The 16,685-nt window shown below is 45.6% G+C and overlaps 1 protein-coding gene across 14 annotated transcripts in view; it reads left to right on the top strand.

Moving 5' to 3' along the window:
- Window positions 1-16,685, top strand: part of BCL11A (BCL11 transcription factor A) — a 102,212-nt gene that overhangs the window by 70,370 nt on the left and 15,157 nt on the right. For 12 of the 14 annotated variants that reach the window (XM_047854693.1, XM_047854697.1, XM_047854701.1 and 9 more), the window contains one exon: window positions 16,121-16,222. The exons of the other annotated variants lie outside the window; for them this stretch is intronic. In XM_047854693.1, the coding sequence (XP_047710649.1) occupies window positions 16,121-16,222 (102 nt within the window). The remainder of the gene's footprint in view (window positions 1-16,120; window positions 16,223-16,685) is intronic. 14 annotated transcript variants of the gene reach the window in all.

Genomic DNA, 16,685 nt, shown 5'->3' with positions numbered 1-16,685 from the left:
AGATAGTGGTTTCTTTTTTGGCCAAGTCTTAGGCAAGTGCCACACAGCATTCCTTCTTGGCCTAAACTTGATGAAATTTAGATGAATTTCATTTAGATGAAATAAGCACAAATTTACACACACATGGTCATGGACTCATCACCCATCCCCTTATCCACCCCAGCACATACCCCAAAATGAACTATTCCTAAGTGAGAATTCCCGGAATTTTGAGGTCTTCCATTGGAATGGTGATAGGGGCAGAAAACCTTAGCCCCATATGCATTTTTGCCTGAGTTGCTAACCTTTCCTTACTTCTTCCTCCTTTTCTCCTCCCCCTTCCAGTTCCCCCTTTCCTTAAGAAAAAACAAGTGAGCCATGCTGGAAGTACAGGCTTGACCTCCACCTCACCAGGTGCAGCTGCTGACCAGCGCAAAAAATAGGAAATATTTTTTTAAAAGAAGGTTGGGGGGTGGCGGGGGTAGTTTCTGTTCCACAATCACTGCTGTTTCAATAAAAAGCAACCTGGTTTATTTGTAAAACCTACTTCCCCCTTTCTGTGAATGTGACCGTTTTCAATAGCAGAGGACCCTGATGTGTGTGTGTGGTGGGGGTAATGGGAGGGAAGGTGACAGAAGGGAGATGCTAGAAAGAGGATGGAAGGAAGAGAGACGAGAGGTTGCAAGGAGAAGGAAAAGGGGAAGAGAGAAGGCAAGGAGGGAGGCAGGAAAGGGGATTGAAATTTGAGCTATTTTTAGCTGAATGTGCATGCAGATTTCCTCAGGCTTGTTGGCTGTGGGGAAACACTGTGTGGGGACAGTCACCTTGTGTGTAACTTCCTGCATAGCAGCCATGGTGACTAAATTTTCTGACACTGTCAGAGTTTGGACAACCCTGCCAGCTCTTGGAAGGACAGCCCAACAACTGTCACAGGCAAAGCATCAAAAGCGTGAGCTGTCAATAGTGACCTGCATTTGCAGAAAATCTGAGGGCTTTCTAATTAACGGAGGAGCTCTAAATTAGAGTAAAGCTGTTCGACAAGCCCCCTCAGATGCGGGAAGTGTCACGGCGCAGATAATCATTACATCTAACAAGCTTCTGATTTTTAACAGAAGCTACGAGGTGAACTCGCTTATAATGGTTCAGTTTCAAGGGGAAAAATGGCACCCCCTCTCCAAAAAGGAAGCAGGAAAGAAAGAAGGGAAGAAAGAACAAGAAGGAAAGAAAATGGGAACGGGGGGAATGAAAAGAGAGTCTCACGCGGGTACTTTGGGCAAATGCTCAGATCTCATCCCTGAATTCTTGCCTTTGTTGCTAGCTGAGGCATTCAGATACATCTTCTGTTTTAGTTTTTCCTTACTGTAATCTGTGTCTGCTAATATGCCAGCTCGTTCAGTTGAGGTTTCCCAGAGACAAGCATCTTCTGTGAGTTATTTCTGACCATCGCGCATTCCATGGGGTCTGAATTGTTGAAAGCAGTGCCCCAAAACTAAACAACTTGAACATTACAATCAAAACACATGATACAGACAACAACTGATTAGGGTTCTACCTTGGATGGAGAAACAGACTAGGGGCTGAAGGGGACTGCAGCTGGACCTGGGGACTTGCCTGAGATCACTTGGGGTTCATCTGAGCTCAGGCCTCCTGATCCTGTCCAGTGCTCTTTGCACAGGGCAGGGGGATTTAAATTCCAGTTTGAGGCATTGATTTAAACCAGCTTTGAGAGGCCTGAATGGAGCTGATCGTTTGTGTGCCTTCCTTTGGGGGTGCTTCCCTCGCAAGACCCTTTCTCTACCATGGGATACACATTAGGGGAGGAGAGGGCCGTAAACCTTGATGGTTGGCTCCCAGTTGTTCAGGAAGTGCTGCATTAGGAGCAACACTTCTTTTGCTTGTGTGGCTCCCCCCAAGCCACCCACACTATCCTTGCAATTATATATGGGCAATAAAATAATGTAAATCACACTGCCTGATTCTTCTCAAACAGCTTACAAAGTAATCACAGGCTGAGGTGCAGGTTTTCTTGCAGAGTCTTTATCAGTAAATCAGATTTTGAGCCTTTATCAGCAAAAGTTAGATTTAAACATCATTCCTGTAATGTTTGAAAGAAAGATTTGTTTCGGTGGGGACTCTGCCAATCAGTGATCTTCCAGCTTGACTCTGCTATCAATTATTGCTGCAATTATTTGTCTAGTTGGATATTTAAAATGTCATCAGAAAGAGATGATTACATATTCCAGAAAGCAAGGCACTGTATAATCAGATGAACTGAATCCTGTTAAATGTAGTGTGGGACCAACCTGTCCTTCAAAGTATGATTGTTGAGCTACCACCAGAGCAGCCGCCTTCTGCCTGGTTTTCAGGAAGCTGATCTTAACCTTGGGATGCAGTGCGCTGCTGGGGTCGGGTGATACTCAATTATGGGAAACTTTCCAAGTCCGAAAATGGAATTGCTCCTTCAGATACACGAGAAGTGCATTTTGGTTATCTCATTCAGTTCATCTGCAAATCTATAAATAAGAAGTCCCTCTATTCTTCTTGCTTCCTGTGGATTTAAATGCCAAATCCTGATTTGTGGCAACGTTGTCACATGCCCCTTTTCCCACTCTCTATGCCTGGTGCCCAGGATCTAAGCAGTGGCAGTAGAAATTACAACTGTTTGGAAGCCAAGAAAAAGCTCCATTTCTCACTTTTCTCCAATTCCGGATATTCTCGGCCCTGCTCCATCTATCAGCCTTCTCCCCACACACCTCCTCCACTGCACACCCTCCTTCTGTCCGCTCCACCAACAGGAAACAAATGCAGCTTCAAATTTATTTTTTATTTTATTTTTTTTTGATGGAGGAAGAGAGAACACAACCTGAACAAACAGCAACAACAACAAAAGCTCCAACCAAACTAAACTCTAGACAGAATGGTCCCAAATGTCCCAAATGTATAGAAATTCCTCCTTAATAGTCTGACCCTGTTTTGGGGCACCAGGGGTGCCCTGATGAGTAGGATTTTCTGTCTGAAAGCGACAGCCAAGCCTTCAGCTGGGAAACATTAGTTCATCCCCATTCTTAGACCTGACTCTAGGTTGCAGAGGTGTTCTCTGTGTCTAGGTGGGTTTCATGAGCTAGAGAACATGGTGGGCTGGCTGGCAGGGCTTTTCCCAATTCACTTCCTACTGTGCAGGCTGAGCTCTTATGATTCCATGACACGTTGGTGGTCAAAAGACTCTCCCACCCGAATATAAAATGCCCTGGGGGGTTTGTTAAGAAATTAATCTCGTCTGCAAAAACAGAAAAAGCACCTTTTAAGACATTGGAGCCTTGGGTTGTGTGCGCTTGTGGGAGAGAACAAGATGTAGGGGGTGGAACATCAGGAAAAAAAATGACTTTAAAAAAGTCACAACCCATTGAAATGGAGAAAAAGCACTGCCCCTGCTGTGATCACTCATAGCCAGGAGCTGGCAGTGGACAGTCCTGTCATCTTTGTCCCTTCTCCTCCTTCACTGGCCATGCTCTTTACCTGGGTTTCCCTGCCAGGCCCCGTAGCTTGTGGCCTGGGTGGCCTCAGTTCCAGCCCGAGGTGACAGAGGTCAGCTGACCACACTGCCCTTTTGTGGTGGGGGTGGGGGTGGGGGAGCAGATACTGCTTTGACCCTTGAAAGTGGGTTATCTGCTTGTGGTGGGTGAGGTGTAGTGTATTAAAACCACACAACAAAGGTGTGAAGGGCCTGGTTTAGCTCTTGAATGATGGAGAGAGGGCCTAGGTTCTAAATGTTTTTACCGTTCTTGGGATTCCTGTTCTATGTTTGTTTTTAGGGGGTATGTTTTTCTCTTCATGCCGTCCAGCATGTCCCAAGCAGAGGTGGGGGCCTGGGCTTGGGCATGGGGATCTGGGTAGGAAGGGAATTTCTGCGGGGTTGTCTCCTAAGCCCATGGCCATGGTTTTACACTCCACGGCCCTTGCTAGACCCTTGGCTGGGAAGCCTGGGCCCCATAGAACACAGGCAGGGCTTTGCCTTCTTTGTTTCCTGGGCCTCCGCTGGGCTGTGCCGGGAGATGGTGCAACTTGGGTGATAGGGTCTGGGTGGCTGCAGGTGTTTTCCTGCATCTGAGGCAGGGAGGCATCCGAGACCAGCCAGCCTTCAATGCATCTTCCATGGCTAGCTTCCTAGCCTTGTTTAATCCCTTTTAGTGGAGCAAAACCAAGGGTTCTAAATAGAATTATTTGAACTGAAGAACTTCACACTGTTCTTTCTCTTGGGGCAGAAAGATAGGGGTGTAGGTGGGGGATGAGAATAGAGGGAAGTGTGGGAGATTACTAAAAAAAAAAATTTAGAGAGGGAAAGGAAAGGGACCCAGATTAGGTAATTGGGGCCAATTCACCAGAAGACTTCAGAAAAGTTGACATCGATTGTAACTCTTCTAACTGTGTAATTACACAGCATTTGGAAGGTGAATTATTAACCCGATTGTCCATAACAACCATTGAGTAAATATACAATTACAGATTGCCAAAATTGTACAGTGAACTGATGGGCCAGCAGCCACTTTCAAGGGGCTGTAATCATCTCGTGGGTCAAGGCTGACCTGGACGTTCCTTGGTTAATGAATCATTTACTGGAGAGACCTCAACAGCCTCAGGAAGAGAAGGTTCCCTTGGTCACTGCTGGCTCCATGGCAGCTCCTTCCAGCCAGGTCGTTGGGAATAAAGAGCTCTCGAACATGGGGAAGTCCACTGAACAGCACTCAATTTCTGAGTGCTTATTGAGGGACTTTTCTTTGCCCAGAATGGTGTCGGATCATGAGAGGTGGACAATACCATCTTGGTTCTCAGAACCCTGGGGTTTAGTTGAGGAACCAGTGCCGGTGGGTACGCGATGATCTCATGGAGCCCTGGATCCAAGAGAAGTGTAGTGTAAAGCTGAAGACACAAGAATGGCGTATCCTTTGCATTCCCTTCCATTGTCTAACCAGGGGCCTTTGTGCCCCAGCTCTGAGCCTCAGTGCCCCCAGCCCTAGGTGAAGGGGGGCAGTAATCCCAGTGGGGCCTCCTCCCGGGGAAGTCCACAGCCCTCTCACACTGAGGAGCCAGTGTCAGCCAAGAGCCTCAGGCCATAAATGCAAAGTATGGTTGAACAAAAGCCGCTTTTGAGTGAGAAAGCTGAGTGGAGTTGTCCCAACCTGTCAACTTCAGATTTCTTTCCTCCTCCCCATAAATCAAAAAACGGTTGGTGGAAGGGAGGGACAGAAGCGTTTCATTTTCAGATTTTGTAAGAAAATAAAATCAAATCAAAAGAACCTGTCCCACGCTGATACCTTACATGCCAGGTTTGAGCCTGAGGCAAATTTTTGTGGCCATGTAATAAGCCTCTTTAAAATGGTGACAGACCCTTGACTCTTTGCCTTGAATTACACTGATAAAAGACATTTTATTGCGTTAGAGCTGGGGCAGGAGTACAGGACGGTTCTTGCCTGGTCGGCCTCTTTGAAACCGTGTCAGCCCTGCTGTCCACACTCCCCACCTCCTGACAGGGTTTGAGCACCATGGCGGCGGAGATCTGTGGGCCTGTGACAGAGGGGGCTTTCTGCCCAGCAGTGGAAAGTTGAGGCTCTGGACGTAAAAGGATTTCAGCCTGAGGGGCTTGTTAGGGAGAGGGGAGTGTGTCCGTTCTTAGTAGACATGAGAGATCTTGACATTGGTGGTTCCAGGTCATTCTCATGGTTGGGACTGCATGGAAATAGAGCATGGCTGGGAAGGCTAACCCTCTCAGACCTATATTTCCTAGGCAGTCTTAGAGAGATTCTAAAGGCAAAATGATTCTGAAGTGGAGGGTCCCTTTATCCCCCTCTTGATCCCTATGGAATAAGGATACAGGGATTGTGGCCCCTTGGCCCAGGGAGGCCAGGCGTCCACAAGCTGAGCTCCCAAGTGAACCTGCCCACTGGGTAGAAAGGAGATGAGATGGTGCGTTCTTGGTTTGAAGGGCTCAGAGGTGTTTGATAACTTTGGGTGTTACCTCTGCTGAATCAACAGAATTAGTAAACCCAAGAACAGCCAGCAACACCCACTCTGTGGCTGGATTGGGAGCTCTTGAATGAGTGCAGATGATACATGTGGGCATCTCTTTTTTATTCAGGAAATTCTTTCCAGGTTGGTCAGTGGTATAAATGAAAGATTAGAAATTGGGTAAAAAGCCAGGAAAGTAACTATAAAGCCAAGAAAATAGGCCTCAGATAAATAGGCTGTGTCTGCCTCGCCTTCGTTCTGTGGAACTCTGTCAGAGAGGTTAGGGCTGAGGCTACAGCTGGGCCGCTCTGTGCCCAGAAGGAGGGAAGGTGCTGAGGGACTGGGGAGACAGTAGCAGAAGTCGGAAGAGCTTGTGGGCGGGCAGAGGCCTGTTTCTGAAAGGACTGGCTGCCTTGGGATGAGGCCTGGCCTCACAGGACCAGAACCCTTGATTCAATCTCACCTCAGGCGAGAGGGCAGCCTAGTTTTGTTCCCGAAGAAATGTCAGAGCCTGACCTGCTAGACCATTTTTTTTTCTTTTTCGTTTGTAGAGCTTTGAAGTCTTAAATTAGTTCTCACAATTTCCGAGCACTTCTGTATTAACCATAGGACATAACAGGTTTTCATTCTGGAGAATGGCCAATTCTGGTTCTAAGGATCCCTTGGCCAAGATTGTCGCAGAGCGTTTGGCCTGCAGAGTCTGCCTTCCCCACTGCCTCAGATGCATGCACACACCACTTTATAGTCCCAGGAAGGCAAGTGATTGCCTGTGAATGGCATAAAGATTTGTGTCTAGGGGCGTCTGGGTGGCTCAGTTGGTTGAGTGTCTGACTTCGGCTCAGGTCATGATCTCACTGTTCATGAGTTCGAGCCCTGCATCGGGCTCTGTGCTGACAGCTGGGAGCCTGGAGCCTGCTTCAGGTTCTGTGTCTCCCTCTCCCTCTGTCCTTTCCTGGCTCATACTGTCTCTCTCTGCCTCTCAAAAAATGAATAAATGCTAAAAAAAAAAAAAAAAAAAAAAAAAAAAAGACTTGTGTCTAGACACCACACTCTGCCTTGGCTCACCTTGAGGGTTCCTGAAGTGAGTGGTGATGAGGGCCATACTTAGTGCCCAGGAAGGTAGACTGGACTCTGACTCCCAGCCCTGCCTTCACGACCTGCAACGGGATGCTTTTGACATCTACTGTGTCCTCGCTGGGGAGGTGAGGATAACACCTTCCCTCATCTGCAGGACCACTGTGGGGCCAGAATGTGAGGAGGATGCTCTGGGAAGAAGAGGAACATCTCCAGAGAGGCCAGGACATACTTCCTTAAGACGGGGCCGGGTTTGGAGGCCTGACACGGCCTTCCCGGGGCTGCCTGTTCTTTGGGGCCCTTTTCCCTTGAATGGTTGCACAGATCAGTTCTGGAAGATAAGACCAGAAGACTCTCCAGCTCCCTGGGTGGTCAACCATGCCTCTCCCCTCCCTTGTCTCTCCAGCAGCACCTCTGCCCCACCCTGCAACACCCAAGAACACCTGAAAACATCAGGGATCTCCTTATAAGTGCCAAGCTTGGGTTTGCTTAAATTTATTCTGGTATTTGCTTGAGACTCATGAAATGGTGGTATAGAGGCATAAATTACATTTGTCATGAGCTGACACCAATGAAAAGATTCGGGGTGGCCTCTTCAGAGTAATTTGGGAGTTGCGTGTTCTGTTGGCTTTGATAGACCAGTCCTCTGCTCTGGCTGGTGTCATCAGAATTAAATGTTTGCTAAGCAAATGGTCAGTCTCATTGGATCCATCTTTATACCCCAGATGCCTTTTCCTCCCCTCAGGCATCTAATACTTAAGCCAGGAGAAACTCAAGTGCATGGTTTTCAAGGCTTTCCGGGTGTCTGGGACTATGATTTTCCACCCTTTTCTTCATTTCTCCTGTGGGTAGGGGGGCGTGAGTGCTATCTGTGAATATATTTGCGTGAGGCTGGAGAGTTGGGGTGGCGGAAACAAACTCAGAACAGCTTCTTTTTATCTGCCCCCTTCTAACCACAAAGGTATTGCAGTTGAGCCCCACCTTAAGAAAGCCCCAAAACGCACGAAATCTCATCAATGGCAACTGATAAATTAGAGGGTGATTTTTCACATTACAGAAAGATTGTTAACTTTTCAAAAGGTTTCGCCACAGGGTTCCTTTAAATAGTGAGCTCCCCCACTGAATTTAAAGTGTTTGTTTACAGATCATTAACTACTTGACAGAGAGGTTGGGGAGGGGGTGGAGGAAGAAGCACTTAAAAGGTAAAATGTTAGAAGCCCTGCCAATTTTCGATAGGCCTGGAAGGGTGATGAAACATCTCTGAAATGATGTTGGTTAGCAAATGTGATTCAGTTTACAGAAACTCACTTTACACATGTCTTTCCAGGAACCTTTCAAGTTGGTTGAGGGCAGGGATCACAGGACACTGGGGCCTTGCCACCCTGGTTTGAGGTGGCCTGGAGAGGACTCTGGCTTTCCTTAGAGCCCCGTGGGTGCCAGGCTCTGGCATGAGGCCGAGCTTTGCCACTGGCCTTCTGGCACAGACAGCAGAGACCTTTTCCCTTGACATTTAGCCTGAGTTTGTGGAAACTTTCTTCCTGGTCCTCTGTGACCTTCAGTCTCTTTGGCTCTGGACCCGCCTTGGTTTCCTCCTTGAAGCTCAGACAGGTGAGATTTGCAAGATTGTGCCCCAGGAAGTTGAAATCCACCACCAGGGCCTACTTTCTGAGTCTAAGAATTAGCCTGGCAGCTGGACCCAGCCCACACTGGCCTGGAGGTTCATCCTAGTCCCTGCAAGGTCACTGGGGCACAGGCCCATCCTGGCCGGCTTTTAAGATGGCCCCTACCAGGTCTCTTAACCGCATCCCAAACTCCTGTTCCATATCTGGTCTCAAGGAGACTTTGACTGGCATGGGAAACAGGAGGGAGAAGTCATCATGCATCTGATCCAGTCTTCTCTTTTTAAGGATGAGAAAACTTAGGGTCAGAAAGGGGAAGGGATTTACTCAAGGTCATGCACAGCTGGTGCGTGGCAGAGTTGGGACTGAAGAATCTGGATTCCTGACTTTGTGCCAGCAGCCTCTCCGAAAGCGCGAGTCCCTGACATCCTAAAGGAAAAGAGTCTGGAGAGTGAGGGTCAGTGGTGTTCATAGGGGAATGCATTGGGCATGGGCATCGTTCCCAAATTCTCCCAAATTCTACCTGAAAAAGACCCCAGGTAGAGGCACACACACACACACACACACACACACACACACACACACACACTCGTATACTCACGCATATACTCTCACAGTCACGCACACCCCACCACACACAAACAAAATCCTCACATTAGGACTCAGAGGAGGGGTGAGGGTAGCCCCACCTTACCCATGGCTTTGAAGAGAAGAAAGGGGGGAAATTTGGAGGGAAGGTCAAGTTGATGACTGAAGAGAGAAAGCAGTGTAGGAAAATCTCCACATTTCTTGCACAGTCATTTGTTGAGAATGTGTCAGCAAGTACAAGCCCATCTGAAACTGGCAATGATACATCTGAAATAGATTATTTAAGCCAGGGAGGCAATATTGCAAAGAAGAATGTGGCTATCAACACTTGTTTGTCTGACTCAGAGGAATAAAACACACTGAATCCTGCTTCAGCAGACCACCCACCATTCATCAGGGCACAAAAATGGAGGTGGGGGAGAAGCAAAACAGGCCGGATGAACTTGCATAAAGAGTTTCTCAAGCATCCGCATGGCTATGTCCCTTATTTTAAGAAAATGTGATATTTGAAAATAGGAACTTATGAAAGCTGAGGACTTCACAGACGTCCTCAGAGGGTTTATTTAGACGAACACATCCTCTGTTGTCAACTAAAGGAATCGGTGTACAATATTTTGATTTAAATGTAACTACCTGTTGGGCCCCATTTGCTATGTGCACACCTTGGCCTTTGCTCCTCTGAGCATCTGTACCTGCTTTTGCTTTTGTCTGGAAAGTCCTTCCTCTTGGCTTTCCAGGTGCAGTTCATAAGTTACCTCTTCCTGAAAGCCGCTCTCCTGCCTTTCAAGTGGAAGTAATTTCTCTTCCTTTGAATTTTCATAGCGGCTTATCTGTGCCTCTCTCATGACACACTTTCTGCATTGGAGGAGAGCGATTTCTGTCCAGGCCTTCTCTTCTCTGCCTCGTTGAGGGCTTTACTGGCAAGTCTGTCTGGGTTTTCTTTGTGTTACCCCCAGATGCTGGCCCATTGCTCTGGGCATTACAGGCCCTCAGTAAATAGTTGTTGAATCAACACATGAAAGAGTGAATGAATGGCATTAACCTGAATAACACATTTTGCATAGTGAGGTACACAGTTAAACAAAGAAAAAAAAATCTGTCCTGAGACAATTTGTCTTTATAGAGTTGCCCTTCCAGTCTCCTTGATTAGTTCCACCATTATAAGGCAAAAGCTTAAAGTGTAATAAAAATTTATCTAATTCACAATCAAGTGAAAATACTTTGGGCCCAGAGCCAAAGAATATTATTGGAGCGCACTTTTTTCAACACCCTAAATTTAACCAGCTGGAATTCTTTTTTTTAAAGTACCATCCTATTCAACCTTTTTGAAATGAAGGATTTGCCTTTTAGTGGGAAATCTGCATTTCAACACAAAGATGGAACACAATGTCTTTGGTTTAGTTATTCTTCAGAAAACTAAGCTCTCTCTCTCTCTCTCTCTCTCTCTCTCCCTTTTTGAATTACATGCTTTGCTTAAGTTAAAGACACAGATTGCAGAAAATTTTGTTTAGGCCTGACAGATTGGTGGCTTGCATTTTTTGCATTTTTATAGATAAAGGGGCATGAAAGGTGTCATCTCTCCTCCCTTTACAGAGTGAATTTCTAGGAGAAGAACTCAAAAGGTGAAATTAGTTTTTAGATAATCAAGGTTATGAGAGAATAGAATTGGTCAAAAAAGAAAAAGAATTTTTAAGTGAGTGATTGATGAAATTAGAGTCACCGACGAAGGATTAAGGAATATAGAGATCATGAGCAAATTTCAGCAAAGAAGTTTTGTTAAGTGTGATATCTCCAGAACTCTTGCTTGCTTTCATCTGTACAAGATACACTTTTTAAATTTTTTTTTTAACGTTTATTTTATTTTTGAGACAGAGAGAGACAGAGCATGAACGGGGGAGGGTCAGAGAGAGAGGGAGACACAGAATCTGAAACAGGCTCCAGGCTCTGAGCTGTCAGCACAGAGTCCGACGCGGGGCTCGAACTCACGGACCGCGAGATCATGACCTGAGCCGAAGTCGGACACTTAACCGACTGAGCCACCCAGGCGTCCCAAGATACACTTTTTAAAGAGCATCACAATTTGGTAAAACCATAGCTAGTAAAAAAAAAAAAAAAAAAAAAAAGATGGAAAAAATTGCTTATGTAAATGCTCATTTCTAGAACAAAAGGGAATGCAATTTTGACAATATCAGAAGGTTAATTAAGAAGTCTGTTAGCAATGATAAAGCTAGCACATTTTCAGTTTAGATTGACATGACTCAAGACATAGGCATAGCTAATGTTTGCTCTATAATACTTTGTTAAGACACAGAATCAGAGAGAGAGGCGCTGGTATCTATTGTAAAGGGAGGGTTAAGAGCTAGAAGGGCATTTGGTGGACTTGCTTTCCGGTTAAAGAAGCCTGTATCCCAGACTAGCTGCACTCGTTATTTTTGCGATTTGGATCCAATAATAGTGATAAAATTGGAATTGGTTCATTCAGGAAACTGTACAAACTTTCAGGATGTGTTTTAAGTGTAGTCTGTAAGTTGGCTACTGCCTGGCGAAGAGGGGATTTGAGGATCTTGGAGCTGGAAAAGAGTGTCAGGGTCCTTTATTTTGGCCTATATCACCAATATAGAGATCCTTCCCCATTACGGTGGGTTATCATTCATTCTTTTCTTGAAGACCCAGAGTGAATGGGAGGTTATGGCTTTCCAGGGTGACCCGTTCCACTTGAGGACAGTTGTACTCCTTTTGTGCCCTATCTAATTGGAAAAACAGGGAAGTTTTCTAAAAACATATGTTTAAGAAAGGAAATATATATACACCTATATACATTTCAGGAAACATCAAACACCTATATGTCTGTGTTCTCCTCTAGAGAGGCCTGGGGATTTAATACCTGAAAAAAGTTGGGCACCCAGAACAGTCTCTAAGTGTGTTGGAAATGATGCTTTGTGCTTAGCTGTTTCGGCACATGTGTAGATCAGCAGTATTACTTGTCGATGAGAAAGACTCTAATGTGGTTGCATTACATACCCAGTGATTAATTTCAGAAACAAACAGCATGTCAATAATAAAGGAGTCTTTGAGATGTTCTTGAGGAAGCCTAAAACTTGACTCAAGGACCTTAAATTCCAGGGACATCCCACCCGGCTTAGAGAGCTCTGCATCAAAAGTCAGTACCCCACTGTATATAGAAATGTAAAGTGACCAATGTATAACCTTAAATCAAAACCATTCCTGATTTACTGCAGGTTTTTAATGAGACCTGAAAAAATAAGATTCATTCTTTTTCATTCAGGCATCAGGAAACATTGCAACCTAATAATGCATAAGGCATTTCTGAGGAGATGCCCAAGTGGAGATGCTGGGTCTAGAGAGACCTTTATGAAACAGAACAGGTTAAAACACCTTTCACCAGAAGAGCACAGGCATTTGAAAAGACTGATCCAGAAGAGGGCAACACATCACATTTGTGAGCCCACACAGGGAAACAGAGTCCAGGTTTACCCCACCCATGCAATGTGCCACAGCTGCTTCCTCAAACATTTCAGCTTTTATGAAAGTGGTGAGGACACCATCTGTCTGACATAAACTGGTTTGGATGTTGTCTAGTGCAAAGAGCGCCCCGTACTTGATAGAAAGCCTGGGTCTGTTCCCTGCCCTGTCAGTGAGGGAGCTTGGAATTCCACATGAAGGGATTCTTAGGGATGTCCTGGGCTTGCTCTGTTTTGGACAGTTCTCGTCCTGAAAGAGGTGAATCTCAGAAGGGACAAAAGTCTCATAGCCAATCTGGCTCTCTGCCAGCGGAACATGCTTCCAGCTTCCGTGCCTCCTCTTACCCCAAGACAGCATTGTCTTAAACTGGGCTGTGTCCTCAAACCACCTGGGGGACTTGTTAAACATAGATTGCTGCATGTCTCCCACCTCCAGGTTTTTATTCAGTACGTCTGAGAATTTGTGTTTCCAACAAGCTCCGAGCCATGCTGATGTGCTGTGCTGATGCTGGGCCTGAGGCTGCCCTAAGAGAACCACCAAGGAAACAAAAGAGAGCAGAACTAGATTTCCCACTTTCCAGCCGGCTACCTGAGCCCACCACTCCCTGGGGGAAATGGAGAGAAAAGGCCCTCAAAGGGGTTGGGGGAGGCAGGCAGGTAGAGATGCTCCTTGAGTGTGATGCTTCAAAGCATTAATTGTGAGACTTTGCCTAAAATATGATGAAATCACTGAAAGCATCATCACAAGAAGTTAAACCCTAGGGAGGCTATTAACAACTTAGCATTTCCAGTTCCTGTGGGAATGTCGACAACTTACCAAGGAGAATGTGTGCAGAGGCTGCAGAATCAGCTGGGGTTCCCCATTGCCTGTGCTTTGACAGTCCAGGAAGAGAAATTCAAGTATGAGTCTCTCAGAAAGACAATGTCAATAGCTTGTTAAGCTGATAGAAAGGGGCGTGTCCCTCTTCAGCCAGCCAAATTCTGCAGGGGAAGCAGAGGTAGAGGGTGAAAACCTTGGGGAGGAGGGGGGGAGGGGGAGGAGCCACGAGGCTCAGGAAGCAGGTCAGGTGTTGTTGTTTTCCAATTTTGAAACCAAGTCAGTTCATTTGGACCCTTTGAAAGGCCCACTCAACACCCCTGGGTTGGACTCCCTCCCGAGAGGTTGCAATGAGAGAAGTTGTTTCTCCTAATGGGTCAAAGAGTGCCTCTTAACTGGCACTCCTTGGGCAGGAACCAGGGGGAGGAGATAGATGGATCTCCCAGGAAAGAGCACTGGTGGGAAGCAGGAGGGTAATTCTGATCTTCACTTTGTGGTTAACTATCAACATAGCTTGTGGGCTAGTCACTTAATTTCACAAGCCCTCAGTTTCTCCATGTGTAAAATGAAGGCGTAGACCTGATGATCTTGAAAGTTTTTCACAATTCAAAAACCAAAAACAGGTCATGGTACCAGATACCCAGATACTCTCCTCGAAGAGCCCTTGCTTTGCCATGTGGCCTGGCCCACTTCCCCACAGGGCCCCTGGAAACTCAGCCATGTGTAGACATGGTTACCAACCAGACGTAAATGCAAGTGGTCAGGCCTGGGTTAGGTTAACATTCCTCTCATTTCTTGCTGGAGGCCTATCAAGGCACCTCAGCTTCTCCTCTCAGACTAAATGGCAGGGAATTTAAAATCAGACTGTCCCTGTGCAGGTGTCCAAGTAGGTTGTCGCATTTCTGCTAGGGTTACAGAGTTACCTCAGTTGTGTGGGTCTCTAAGAAAAGGATCTCAGTCTTGGTGACAAACCAACTTCTGAAATGGCTAAGACGAGAACAAGTGCAAAAATGGATTCTCAGATTTCTTGTTGAAAAACACAATGACTAAATCTGTAGTTAATTTTGCCCTATACTCTCAATACCCTGTTTATAATATACACAGTCAACTGAAGACGTGCTTGTTTTTTAAGTCCAGTCTTTGCACTTTTGCTGGTTCATTTTGTGTCATTAATTCTGTTTGGGGCTGGAGAGAAAGACATGCCTGTGTAGATGGACTCAGGCTAGGCAAGGCCTCCACAGCAGCCTCCCTTTGCAGGCCTGGTAAGAACATAGCTTAACAACAGAGCATAAGAGCTTCCATGAGCAATATGCCATTGTTACCCACCATGCTTCTCATGAAAGGAAACGTTGTGCTGACTGCCCTGGCTGTTCTTGGCAATGTGAATCTATATAAGGAGAACAGGATGTATTTTACACTTGGGACCTGCTATCCTAGAGTATAACAACAACACTTTTAAGTGCTCTTAATATTAAGCTAATGGAAAACATACTCTGTTTACTCACCATCAAAGTCTGTTTTTCTTCTCTCCCTCCTCCCCCAATCATCACAAACTCCAGGCCTCTAGAACACGCTGGGTATCTCCTGCTCCATCTATCCTACCCTCTGTCTCAAGGTTGACCTCTACATGCTTGGTTAGCTCAAGGTGGACTTGGAAAAACTAGGAATTTACCACACAAACCATATAATCCCCAGGTTGCACAAACCAAACATTTCCTTTTTCACCAAAGTCTCAGAGCTAGAAATGCTTGATTTATTGCTAGTATTATGTTTATTAGTGTGAGAAGTCATTTCTCCTCACCAGAGTGCAACAAAATGCAGTAGAAGGGAGAAGGTGGGCCACTTTTTCTGGGTGCTGCTATTATCAGAACGCTGGTCTATCCTTGTTATTTAATAGTGGGATTCCTCACCCTGAAGATGGGGACTTGGCCAAAGTTATCGTAACCCCAGAAGTCTAGTATTTATTCTCCACTACTTTGTGTTGTAAGAAGCCATGTATATATGGGGTATTTCGCTGATGGGATTCTAGAGTGTGGCCCAACCAAGTCCTGAATGTCTAAGATTTCCCTGACTTTGGAGGTGCTATTTGAAGTACATATTGTTTTTTGCTTGGGCGTGTCAAGTAAAGTAAATGTATGCATGTAAACCAGCCTTGCAGATAAATCCCTCCATTTTACCAGTCTACCCCATAATATTGCCAATTTCCCCCTTGCTATTTACATATCTCTTATTATAGGACAATAAACAAACAATAACAATCAAGCAAATGAACCAAAGACTCCCCCACTCCCGCCAAAAACAAACCCCTTCTGTTTTGTTGAAAAAGACTAAAATCAAAAACAAAACAAAATTGTGGAAATAACTTCATCACAGTTTTTTTTGGGTTTTGTTTTGTTTTTTTATTTATTTTTTTTGATATAGGCCTTGGGCCTGTTAACTATCTGCAAGGCTGTTGTAATGATGTTAATCTATTTTAATGGAATTGAAATGTGATATCCTGTGGTTTACGATGCACATTGTTTATAGCTTTGGTGCTTGATTTTGGGTTTCTTTCACAGATAAACTTCTGCACTGGAGGGGCCTCTCCTCCCCTCGTTCTGCACATGGAGCTCTAATCCCCACGCCCGGGATGAGTGCAGAATATACCCCGCAGGGTATTTGTAAGTTGAGCATTATTTCTTCTACAAATGTCCATGTGTATAGAGATGAGCGTTTCTGGAAATTACCCTTACTTTTTAAGTACTGAAAGGAGTCACTTCCAAAATAGATTGGCATCCACATATGTATTATTCCATTACTCACTTGGCACCCTCTCCCTGCTCCACTCAACCCCCTCCTCTTTTTCCCTCCCCTTTTTTGTGTCATTCCCATGGAGCTGACAGTAGCTCATCCCTGTGGGTCTCCTCCCCAGGGTCTTACCTGGCTCCACAGCTGGTGACCATAGATCTCTGTGTGTCCAGGGCCCATTTTATTGCTGGACATTCACTTCCATGGCCTCATTTAGGACTTTGAGTTTATTCCATGGCATACCTGTTAGCAGAGGCCAGAATCAAAAGAGGTCAGTTTAGAGTTACTCTACAGTTATTCTCATGCATGTTATAGATGCATTTACTTGTGTATTTA

This window comes from Prionailurus viverrinus, chromosome A3 (assembly GCF_022837055.1).
Source record: "Prionailurus viverrinus isolate Anna chromosome A3, UM_Priviv_1.0, whole genome shotgun sequence".
NCBI classification, from domain to species: domain Eukaryota; kingdom Metazoa; phylum Chordata; class Mammalia; order Carnivora; family Felidae; genus Prionailurus; species Prionailurus viverrinus.
The sequence above is the reverse complement of the archived record's forward strand: the minus strand, read 5'-3'. Positions and strand labels throughout refer to the sequence as shown.